Source organism: Meriones unguiculatus, chromosome 18 (assembly GCF_030254825.1).
Source record: "Meriones unguiculatus strain TT.TT164.6M chromosome 18, Bangor_MerUng_6.1, whole genome shotgun sequence".
NCBI classification, from domain to species: domain Eukaryota; kingdom Metazoa; phylum Chordata; class Mammalia; order Rodentia; family Muridae; genus Meriones; species Meriones unguiculatus.
Genome location: NC_083365.1, coordinates 31,491,785 through 31,504,811, shown reverse-complemented (window position 1 = coordinate 31,504,811; position 13,027 = coordinate 31,491,785). Strand labels below are relative to the sequence as shown.

The following is a 13,027-nucleotide window of genomic DNA, read 5'->3' as shown; positions in this document are numbered from 1 at the left end:
CTAATTTGCTGTATGTTGAAGGAGCATTCATCCTCTTCGAACTTCTTTCGGCATGTGTCAGCAATGTCAAATGTCCCTGGCTTCTTTGAAATCTGCTCTTTGGGTTTTTGTGGAATTTTTATTTGTTTAGATAATCACTTTCTATAAGATAAAAACTCAAGCCCAGTTTGGAACAAAATGCCTACATAATTCCTTACACACATTGATATTCAAGGGTGACATTCTGTTTCATTTACGCAATTGTTTCTTTATGATTTACTCTAATTTGTACTCATGAAAGATGACACCGCTTAATGAAAGGTAACTCAGAATGACTGAGTTAAATTATCTCATGAAGTTAAAATAATTTCTTCAATAATAATTTTTCACATATCCCCAAAGAGTTTCTGAAAGTTAAGTATTTTATTTTTGTTGATATGGTAGGAGCGAGAGTCTTTGTCTCCATTCTCTATAAAATGCATTATTCTAAATCAAGATTTAAATCCTAAAAATATTACTTTCTTTTTACATTCTTATCTCCATACCCTTTTGAAACTGGCAAAACTAACAGTGAAAGTTTGTTTACCAGCTTGTAGTCCTTATTCCAGGAATCACTGGGGTATTGATGCTGTTGAGTGTTGCACATAGTTGCATGAAACAATATTGTCTAGAAGATGTACTGGCAGATGGGCTGGCAGAATAATGACAATAATGACATCTGAGAAAATGCAGATGTGAAGATTGAAGTGTACTTTGTCTTCAAAGATAATGCAGCCAGTCCTGGTGAGACTTGATAGGCTAGGGTCAGAGAGAAGGAGTGGAGAACTGCCCCTTTCAGTGGGCTTGGGGAGGGGAATGGGAGGAGATGAGGGAGAAAGGGAAGGAATTGGGAAGGGATGAGGGAAGGGAGCTACAGCTGGGATACAAAGTTAATAAACTGTAATTAATAAAAAAATTAAAAATACAAAAAAGATGAATAACTATAAAAGGTTATAATATTTGTTAATTCAACTGCTATTTTATAACCTTTTAAAAACATCTTGGCAGGCTATTGTGATGGCTCAGTGATTAAGAACACTGTCTGCTCTTCCAGAGGTCCTGAGTTCAATTTCCAAAACCACATGGTGGCTCAGGACCATCTATAAAGTGATCTGAAGCTCTCTTCTGGCATGCAGGTATACTTGCAGACAGAGCACTTGTACATTAAAGAAAAAAAAATAATGTTTATAAACATCGTGGTATCATTTGTTCATTAAGCATTAATCTCAGCCTACTGTATATAAAGAATGCATGAAAATCTGGAATCTATTGTTTTTTAATTTTATAAATCAATCAATCATTGAGCTGCTGGCCAAGAACTAAAAATAAATACTCTTGTCTCTCAAGTATTTAAAATTCTCCAAGCGAGTATTTTTAAATGGAAAAGAACAGATGGATATTTGTGTCCTAAGAGTATAATAAGGGACTTTTGTGAGAGAGAGTTGGGAGAGTTCAGAGGCTGAACAGTACTCAAGGTCCTTCTGCTGTGGAGGTGTATATGTCTACAACGGTTCCTTCCTCTCAACCAGAAGGTCTCAAATTTATTTTAATATTAATTTATTTTTTTTCACATTTTTTTTCATTGTGTATGCCGATTGAAGCTCCCTTTCTCTACTCCCCCCCCAGTCCTACCCTCCCTTTCTCTTCCCCTCATTCCCTTCCTCTAGTTCACTGAAAAGAGGAGTTCTCCTCCTTTGTCACCTGACCATAGTTTATCAAGTCTCATCAGGACTGCCTGGATCCTTTTCCTTTGTGGCCTGGTAAAGATGCATCATCAGGGGCTAGTGATCAGAGAGCAGGCAACTGAGTTCATGACAAAGGCAGCCCCTGTTCCCCTTACTCGGGGACCCACCCGGAGGCTGAGCTGTCAATAGGCTACATCTGAGCAAGGCATCTAGGTCCTCTCCATGCATGCTCCTTGGTTGGTGAATCAGTCTCTGCAGGACTCCCAGGGCTCAGATATTTTAGCTTTGTTGGTTTCCTTGTGGGGCTTCTGTCCCCTATATGTCCTTCTATCCCCCTCTTCCCCACCACACTTCTTCCATAATTCTCCCTGCACTCTGCCCAAAGTTTGGCTTTGAGTCTCAGCATCTGCTTTGATCCCCTGTTGGGTGGAGCCTTTCAGAAGACCCTCCATAGTAGGCTCCCATTCTGTTTCCTCATTTCCACCAATTTCAGACTTGGGGCATCTTTTGGGTATATTATGCCCGGTAGTGGTATAGCTGGATCTTGAGGTAGATCTATTCCCAATTTTCTGAGAAAGTGCCAGATTGATTTCCAAAGTGGTTGTACAGTTTGCACTCCCACCAGTAATGGAGGAGAGTGCCTTTTGCTCCACATCCTCTCCAGTTCTCTCTCGCTCTCTTTTTCTTTTTTTTTTTTACGCATGAGAATCCTCTGCTGAAATTTTAAAGTCCTGATGCAGAGGTCAAATGTCACTCATGATGAAGAAAATCTTTGCAGATAGGACCCAGATGTTTGTAGTTTAAAAATGGAGCATCTAAAATAGTATATGTTGCCTGAGATATACTATTTTAGGTACCCCTTAGAACGCTAATGAAAACCCATGGATATTTTTTTAAGTCTCATGTTACTTCAGTATCTCTTTCCCACATTACCGAGAAGAGGAGAATAAAAGAAGATAACTAAAGCAAGTGTTCAGTTTATGTTCGATTTATCCCACTCTCTTAACACCAGCAGTAATAGCCCAAGTCTGAAATAGGCAAACAGAATCAAACCAGCACGACAACAAAACCCTCTGCTGGTTATTGAGCTTAGAGAATCAAAAATGCAGAAAATGTGGAGAGAACTCTGGTAACATATAGGGACAGTTGTAGTGAGGTGGCAAGAAATAGATACATGGCCGTGTGTGCAGTGTGAGGTATCCTGGGAAGGCTTGATCATATGAGCAAGGAGTGGTGGGGGAGGATCAGTCACTCTGGCTGGTTGTGTAGGTTTTGGGTAAATGGAATCAGGAGGAAAAGCAGGTTTGATCTGTTTTGACAATGGGCCTTAACTATGTATTAAAAAAATTTCACAGTATTAGATCAGTGGCCAAGTTATTAAACCCCATTATAGGACCTGTAGAAAAAAGCAGAACAGATGTAAAACCCAAAATCAAAATTAAGATTCTGACCCCCAGTCAGATGGGTGAGTGGTTTGGGTGGGGCTAGGAAGCTCCAAAAAGTGCACAAAACTGGTTTCTATTGTAAGATTGTGAAGTGCTTTAGGATAGACTCAAATGCTTATTATATGTAAATGAAAAATAAGCAAAACTTACAAGAAATTTATTTTGAGGTGTTCTGTTTAGTTCAGTCTCAAAAGTACTTTCTCATGTATTTTCTTCATGTTATTAACAGTGAAGTAGAGTTGGATCATGGAGAGGCAACCTAGATTTATATTTTGCCTTTTTATATTATTACTCATGAAAATTTGGAATATAAGTTGATTCTTTAAGGCTCTTAATAATTTAAAATATTTTCCCCATTCATTTACCTATTCTTTTTGCAATTTCCATGGAACCATCAATTCTTGCAGATGAAAGGATGATATACATTTTATATAAAGAAAACATACTAATAGTGTAAGTCAATCCATATGCTAATGGTCAGGAATATGTTGTCCATTACCAAACATGACATAGTCTTTTGCTATGATTAAACTCACACAAATGATGGATTATCAAATGCTCCTGATCATTTGAACATCTTACTGTGTGTTAGGGACAACATACTCCTATGATATCACAGCCTAGCTGCTCTGAGGAGGGAGAAGATGTCATCAAATGATGCAAGGTGCAGCCTGTTTACGCTCAGTAGATTGCTGGCATGCTAGATTTAGGCTTAGTGTTTCTAGATCTAGTTTTTCAAGAAAAGATAAGTCCACATAAATTTCAAGCCTCTGAGTCTTAAAGTGTTGACAACTAATTCTGTTTTCTTTTAACACCTTATGTGCCAAACCAAACACATGTAAATATGTCTGTGTGCTACCAGTGTGTATACTTTGGCTTGTGAAGGTCTCTTTCACTTCTAATCCTCTTTACAATATAAGCACAAGAATAAATACATTTATCTTGCAATCAAAGCCTACTCCCTCTTGGAAATAGATACAACTATATTTGCGATGGTAAAGCCAAATCATCTGACAACTCACCCATAAAATGTGAGGTACAGGAAGCCAATTCTTTTCCCAAGTTTTGTGATCTCCCCGCGTCTGTCAGCTGCTCCAATGAGTCTCACAATGCCTACTTTCTTGAGGCTGGAGAGCCATTTGTATGCATGCTCATCATCTTTTAACACATCTTCAAAATTCAGAGTTGGCAGCTGGAGCTCTGAGCCCCAGTACTGACATTCTGTGGATTAAGAAAATAAAAATAATGGTGGGATCTGGAAAGGATCATCCTGAGTGAGTTGTCCCAGAAGCAAAAAGACACACATGGTATATACTCACTCATATAGACATACAACATAGGACAAACCCACTAAAACCTGTGCATCTAAAGAAACTAAGCAAGAGAGAGGACCCTAACTAAAACGTCCAATCCCCATCAAGCAAGGCAAAGAGGATGGACATCAGAAGAAGAAGAAAACAGGAAACAACCTAGGAACCTACCACAGAGGGCCTCTGAAAGCCTCTGCCCTTCAGACTATCAAAGCAGATGCTGAGCCGGATGGGCAACTGTTGGGCAGGTGAACGGAAATTTTTTAGGTAAGAACTGGGAAATAGTAAGAGCTGGAGAGGACAGGGTCTCCACAAGGAGAGCAACAGAACAAGAAAATTTGAACATAGGGAACTTCCCAGAGACTCATACTCCAACCAAGGACTATTCATGGAGATAACCTAGAACCCCTGCACAGATGTAGCCCAGGGCAGTTCAGAGTCCAATTGGGTTACATAGTAATGTGAAGAGGGACTGCCTCTGACATAATCTGATTGGCCTGCTCTTTGATCACCTCCCTCTGGGGGGCGGGGAGCAGCCTTACCAGGCCACAGTAGAGGACAATACAGTCACTTTTGATGTGAACTGACAGACTGAGATCAGAAAGAAGAGGAGAACCTCCCCTATTAGTGGACTTGGGGAGTGGCATGCAAGCAGAGGGAGGAGGGAGGGTGGGATTGGGAGGAGAGGAGGGAGGGGCTTATGGGGGGATGCAGAATGAATAAAGTGTAATTGATGAAAAATTTAAGAAAAAAGGGAAAAAATAATTTAAGAACCTTAAATGACTTTCAAAATTGGAGGAAAACATGGAGTTAGTCAATTGGCATGGAGCACGTCTTGCCCCTGGGGGCAATGGTCTCCTGAACCTACTCAGACCTCGGACACCACCACTGCTAGTTCTAGAACTGACGCAGGATGTTCCAACGAGGGGTTAAGGCTTCTCATAATATTTCCTATAAGCCCACACCTGTTTGTCTATATCCCCCATTTTTATTCATTATTAGCCAGATAGAGCCAAGTAATTGTGGTAATGATACTTGCTTTTTTGCCCAATGCTGGAATGCTAGTAAATTTAGGTATGCCCTGGTTACTCGCATGCCTCACTGGGTGCCTGTGCCCATTGATGCCCCTCACGCTATGACTCTCTTCAGACAGAAAAGGGATCTTGGAACTACAGCCACCATTGTTACTACCATCTCATTGACGGCTGTTGGAGCTACCACCAGGGCATTAGCCATGAGTCATACTGGGCAGACTGCTCAGATGCTGAATAATCATTTAGCCAATGTAGCTCATGCCTTAGTTGTACATAAAGGAATTAATGCTCAACTAAAAGGAAGCTTGATGGTGTTCAATCAGAGGATTGACCTCTTGCAGGAGCAAATTGATACCCTATGGCAAATCGCTCAACCTGGCTGTCAATGAAAGTATGCTGGACTCTGTGTCACTAGCATACAACATGAGAATTTTTCCTGTGCTGCAAATTTGTCTAAACAATTGTCTAGCTATATTTTAGGTAATTGGACTGGAGAATTCGATACTACGATGGAGCAGCTGAGAGTGGCCATTGTCACAGTAAATTCTACCAGAGTGGACGCAGGACTAGCCACAGGATTATCAACATGGATTGCTGCAGCCATGAATCATCTGAAGGAATGGGCAGGCATGGGAGTGTTAGCAGGCCTTCTGGTGTTGGTCTCCTTGGTTTGCCTGTGGTATATATGCAAGATTAGAGTCTCACAACAGTGTGATGCAGCCATGATCATTCAGGCCTTTACAGCCATTGAAGCAGGACATTCTCCCCAAGCATGGTTGGATACCATAAAAAGCTAAAATGATACGCTCAGGATGCGAGGCTAAGCACTGCACTCAGGGTCAGCCGCTTTGGACCCAGAGAAGAGCATGTCTGATTGCATGCGGGTTGATGCCCCAGGTCCCGCCTCTGAGAAAAAGGTATCGGACGGGTCTGATGCTCTTTGGGTGGATGACACCTAAATGAACATCTGTACAAAGTCCCAATTTATTTCTAATATCAGAGATCAGACCTCTACTCTTGCCTGATGCGTCTAAAACAAAAAGGGGGAACTGTAGAGAGCTGCGGAATGCTATGCCTTAAAGATGGAGCTGGTTTCCGCCTTCCACCTTCCCGATGGTGAGTGCTCTCTGTCACGAACAACTCCACATTTGGCTAAGGCCGAGGATCTGGCTTGCTTCCATGTATGTGGACCTATCTGCATTGCCCCCGTGGCACGCCTGGGTTGGCTACCCAGAGGCTATTTAAGCTGTGGGCTGGCTTTCCCCGGGGTCCGAGGATTGTTCAATGTTCCTGAATAAACAGCATTGAAAAAAAAATAAAACAAACTGATAAAATAATATTTTGATGAAAGAAAAAAACAGAAAATAATAATAATAATAATAATAAAAACTCCTCTAGATTATGTTGTTCCAACTTAGGCGGTAACTAAAAACAACAGTGAGATATTGTATGCGTAATGGCAGGTTATACCATCTGACTCCAAACTAATAAAATTAGGTTTCTGCACTAGAACAACTTTATGACTATTCTGGTGGAAGGGTACGTACGGCTTCTTTTTCTTCTAATTTTTTTCTGCTTGGAAGCCGTCTCTATGATCAAGCTGTTCTCTGGGGTAAGCATGATGAAAGTGTGTCCCTGGGATGCACAGACCCTTGGTTGGCAGTGTCAAAGGAAATAAGGTCAGATGCCTTTCCTTTGTTCTCTCATTCTTGATGATTTATGAAATGCTCAGAAATATGTTTGCTTGAGAAAACAGACATAAAAAAATGATGGAGGTGCAATCCGTAGTCTCCTAAAGAAAGTGGAGCTTAGAGGGAATGCTTCCTGAGCCACTCATGCTCTTTCTTTACTGGCAAAGAAACAACCTCAGTATAGCAGTCCCTCCTAAAAGTAAAAGGATGAGAGTGAACTCAGTGTCTCACCATCATCCTGATCAATGCTGTTTCTCCAAGTACGTAATACATTATATAGATAAGCCATCTCCAAAGCCTTTAGTTTAAGAATAAAGAATGGGTCAGTAGGAGTCATTTCCTCTTTTAAGTCAATATAGCTATTTCTGTTGTAATAGAAACCCTTTTAGGGAATAGTAATTTTGGCAGTGAGAGTGTGTATGCAGATTCAGAGAATCATTTGCTACTCTCCTAGCAGTTACAGGAGAGTATTTGCAGGAATGAGTTGTGTGTGTGTTTAGGAAGACCTAATGAAGCTGTTAATGCATATAACATCCACATTTCTTGGTTATTAAGTATAACAACTTACATATTGAACTAGAATTTCTAAGAAGTAAATTAAAACTATGAATTGGGCATTCCTATTAATTCTCTTGGGCTATGGTAGCATTATTTAGTATTAGCAGAATGTGATGGCATATGCCTTTCATCTCAGCTCTCAGGAGGGAAGCAGACATAGATTGTATGAATGTAAGGGTAGCCTGGTCTACATAGTGAGCCTCGTAGTGGCTACATAGAGAGGCCCTGTCCCCCCAAAAAAAAATGAAAACCCAGAAATATTATTTATCATGAAATAAAACTCTACAGCCTCAGATATTTTATCATAAGAGTTTTAGAACCCAGCTGACACCTAGATAGATATTCCTAATGTCTCCTCATAATTCTGTTTTTTCCCCCCAGTAGGGGACAAAAACAATAACAAGCCTGGCTCTGTGGTGCAATCGATAGCCCATTGGACCTCTATATAAGGGCAGAAGAGGGAGGGTGGACTGGGAGGAAACGAGGGAGGGGGCTACAGCTGGATACAAAGTGAATAAACTGTAATAAACAAATAAATAAAAAGAAGAAGGAGGAGGAGGAGGAGGAGGAGGAGGAGGAGGAGGAGGAGGAGAAGAAGAAGAAGAAGAAGAAGAAGAAGAAGAAGAAGAAGAAGAAGAAGAAGAAGAAGAAGGAGGAGAAGAAGAACAAGCAACTCATCTTGGCAAAGATAAGCAGGCTAGACCCGGAGCCAGGACACCTTGCTTGAAGCAATGAAAGACAATGGGACAAGGGGCTGTCGGGAGAGCAATTGCGGGGAGGAGGATTATTTTGTCTAGGGTCTTGGGCTCTATCACTGAAATAGAGCCCCTGATTGTCCCTGTTCCTTTTTTTTTTAATTTTTGGAGACAAGGTATCATTCTATTGAACCTTCTTCATCCCCAGCCTCTGGTATAGCTGGGGTTACAGGCCTAAGCCATCAGGCTCTGTTTAGGATATTGATGGTATTTTTTGAGTGTTTCAGCTACCCTGGAGATATTAGCTTATCTCCTTTTTTTTTTTCCATTCCAACCCAGTATTTTAAGACATTGCTGATTATAACATTGTATGATTGAAGGCATAGTAGAAATATGTTCACAATAATGCAAAGGACCTGATCTCATTCCCATCCGATGCTTTCTATGATAACTATTCTTTTATTATACATAATTGTTTCCCAGGACTATTCCTATGCCCTAAGTATTCTAAAACCACAGTTGGCTCTGTATGAAAGAGACTCTTTACAAACAAGCAATCTACTTGGTTTTGTTTTGGATATTGAATTATGTGTCTCATTGGTTTGCCATTGTCATTTGTTTATTGCATTTTCAATTTCCAGTTGTAGTGACTGAGAAGTCTCCAGAAATAGCATAGAAAGGCTATTTTGTTTTCAGTTAGAAGGAATTTTTCTGAGGAAAAATAATTAGTGTTGTGGGCATAGATAATGAAACTCATCTGGACTATATACAGAAAGTGAGAGTAAACACTTTAAAGGTTGTAAAACCTCAGAGAGGAATCAGGAAACTATAAAAATAGCAGCAGTGGGTGAGAGTAGAGAATTATGGGACATTTTCATCTTGGCTTTGGTATTTCTTTTCCTACTAGTTCCTATTGCCTCAACTACAAGGGAGGATTCCTTGAGTTTCCAGCTCCATGGAAATCCCCACAGAGGTTGAATAATTTATACAGGAGCATTATTATACTTTTTAGATTTTTTTTTGTATTGTGACTAAAGCAGCACAGGCAGATGATACAGCATGATAATGTTTAGTGGAACTTAATTAAGTAATGGAAATAACTGGGTGGCACAATGCCATAGCTCCTAGCAACATACTGTCACTGGCTATATGGAGATAGAAATGGGAAACATTTTTTTTTCATTTTTTTGCTTTTAATTTTTAACTAAAATTTGAACCCTTATATACAACTGGTATTGTGTTAGACAGAACGTGATGCGGGAGGAAATGAAGGCAGAACGGCCTGGCTTTGAATTATTGTTCTGCCTTTTACCAGCTTGTTCCTAGGACTCTGAGTTTCAGTTTACTCTGTTTAGCAAGGACTGCTACACACTCTCTGTTGCTCATTGGTAACACTGTCATGACTGTCATGAGATTATACAGAGAGTTGACGACAGTGCATGGCAAATAGTAATTTATAATGACAACGCAGCAACTGACGTTTGCTGATAATTTCTAGGAGTCATACATAGGGTTTGATGCTTTTAATTAAAAGTTTAATTTCTTTTAATCTCCATAGTAAATATGTGGGGTATGTGCTTTTAGCACTTATGAATTATAAAAGGCACAGTAGCCTAAGACCCAGAGGATAAGAAAGTTTGCTATAAGATAGTCTCTCCCAATAATGTCAGAAGCTTCATAGCATCTCACCAACAAGAGCTAAACAAGGACAACAAAGATGGACATGCTAAAGTAGAACAGGAGGAAGCCCATGAGGTCACAGAATTTCAGACAACTAAGAGATGCAGAGAGCAAGAAGAATCATCTTCCTTAGGGAAAAGCACATCAATGGGCTATCCAGTGCCAAGTGGTCAGCCCTGGAAACATACATAGAAGTAAAATTTAACATATGGAACCGGTTACATTTAAGAATATATGTGTATATACATACATACACACATAAGTATGTAACAACAATTAATAAAAAAAAGCTATGAATTTGAAAGAGAGCCAGGAAGTGTATATGGGAGAGTATGGAGGGAAGAAAGAGAAAGGAAAAAAATTGATATGATTATGATCTCATGTTCTAAATATATCCACATATATACATATATGTATATGTATCCATACATATGCACTCATATAGTATATAAATAATATCCATATTTAAATATATACACACAAAATATACATATTTAAAGGATGGGTTAATAAAATTTTATTTTATGAGTAATTTTTTTCATAGTAAACAACATATACACTGATGTTTAATAATACAGAAAGCTGTAGATTTTTAAAACAAATGTTATTCTTGATATGTGCAAAATTAACTATATTTATGCAGAGACTGCAGTAAAAAGTCATTGTCAGCACAACACCCAACACAGTCCAAGATACAGCTTCTAATTTCAAAATTTTACTATCATAGTGTTATGCATATCTTTCTTTATTTTCTGTGATGCTGAGATTGAGCCCAGAGCTCTTGGAGGACAGGCAAATGCTTCATCTAGCTTTTAAGTTCTACAGAGTTTAAAATTTTTAAATAAGATCCCTCATTTTGCACTACTTACAAATGCCTTGCTGAAATCAGAGACCAAAGGCCAAAGGCATTGCAGAACTGGTAACAGAATATAAACCCAATAACAAGGTTTAAAATGTGACTTGCAGGGTTGGTGAAGATCTTTTCCCAGTCTGTAGGCTGTCATTCTGTTGACAGTTTCCTTTGCTTTATAGAAGCTTTTCATTGTATGGTTTTGGCTTCTTTGTCAAATATCAAGTATCTGTAGGTGTGTGGATTTATTTCTGGACCTTATTTGATTTTATTTATCCACCAGTTTTTTCTTTGCCAGTACCATGCCATTTTTATTACTGTTGGTCTATAGGACAGCTTGAGATCAGGGATGGAGATGCCTCCAGAAGATCTTTTATTGCACAGGGTTTTAGCTATTCTGGGTTTTTTTTTATTTTCACATAAAATTGAGAATTTTTTTCCCAAGGCCTGTGAAAAATTGTGTTGGTATTTTGATGGGAATTGCAAACCTGTAGAGACTGGTGAATCAGCCAAGGACCAATGTTGGTACAATGTTCTTTTGGAATGTATACAATTTACCCTTGTTCATTCAAATGCTGATTTCTCTACCCCACTATTTGGTTTCAATCCAGACTTTGTGTTGTGATGCTTATTATATTCTTGTTGTGTAAACATGCCACCATTTGTACTCTGTGTTGTCAATAAAACAACCAACTAGCCAGTGCTGTGCAATGGTGAGATTATGGTGGGACATCCTAGTCCGGAGGGGAGAGGAAGGAAGCAGGAGAGTGAGAGAGGAAGGAATCAGCAGGAGAGGTCCTGGAACCATGAGGAGGGATGGACCGGACCTAAGATATGACTAAAAGCAAGTGTAATGGGTGAAATCTGAATGGTAGGAAACTATGTGGGCTTGGAGGTTTAGGATGAAATAACTATTGCCCCAGGATTGTGCTGTAGGTTAATTAAATAAATCCTAGTCTTTGTGTGATTTGGGTATACAGCTGCTTTAGAATTAACTGCTGTTTAACTAAAAGATAAGTCAATAATCAATAATAATAACACACCACAGACCATGCATGGAGAGGACTTAATCCCCCTGCTCAGATGTAGCCCATGGGGAACTCAGTCTCTATGGAGGTCATCTAGTAAGGGGAGCAGGAGCAGTCTCTGGTATTAACTCAGTTTTCTGCTCTTCTCACCTCCCCTTGGCAAGATGGACTTACTAGGCCACAGAGAGAGGATCCAGACAGTCCTGATGAGTTCTGATAGGCTAGGGTCTGATATTAGGGGAGGAGGACCTCCCCTATCAGTGGACTAGGGGAGGGACATAGAGGGAAGGAGGGAGGGTAGTGGGACTGGGAATCGATGAGGGAGGGGGCTACAGCTGGGATACAAAGTGAAAAAATTATAAATAATAATAATAATAATAAAGTCAAAACTTTTTAAAAAATTTGATTTCCCTTGATGGTACAATGAGTCGCTGATTGACAAATTCAACCCATGCTCTTAAATACAGGTTATTCTAATTATAAGTGAGAAGTAACGCTTCACTAAATCTGCCTTAAAAAGCACTCTGTGATGCCTGCACAGAATATTAAACACCGACATGCAGAGAGTGATTTCAAAACATGTTCCTCTTTTCCTCTAATTGCAAAGGAGAACCATCAGGGGATCCAAAAGAAAATACATTTGACTAGAATAAAACATTTGTCAGGAAAATACATTAGAAACAAATTTAAGTTCACACTTGAGTCTGGATACATAAACAGAATGGAAATGATGGAATATGTAAGGTATGGGCCACCCTTCCTCATTTAACTTATGGCCTTACTAATGAATACTTCCTTGAACATGCGCTTCACACATCATAAAATTTATGATCAGGCTGCATGGCGGGTTTCAAGGAACTGTTTGTGTAATCATTCCTAAGGCAGGCTAAACATCACATTCCTGGGGCCTGAGTTATATGTCAGAAAGGGAAAGACACAAAGAAGCTCTTTAGCTAAAGATTCATGAGCACAGAGAGCTGGTTTTCAAAGTGTTATTTCAAAAATTTAGGAGCCCCTATCCTTCTGCCCCATG

The 13,027-nt window shown here is 39.6% G+C and overlaps 1 protein-coding gene across 2 annotated transcripts in view; it reads right to left on the bottom strand.

The window, feature by feature from the left end:
• Window positions 1-13,027, bottom strand: part of Bbox1 (gamma-butyrobetaine hydroxylase 1) — a 60,241-nt gene that overhangs the window by 24,811 nt on the left and 22,403 nt on the right. For both annotated transcript variants that reach the window (XM_060372240.1, XM_060372239.1), the window contains one exon: window positions 4,171-4,369. In XM_060372240.1, the coding sequence (XP_060228223.1) occupies window positions 4,171-4,369 (199 nt within the window). The remainder of the gene's footprint in view (window positions 1-4,170; window positions 4,370-13,027) is intronic.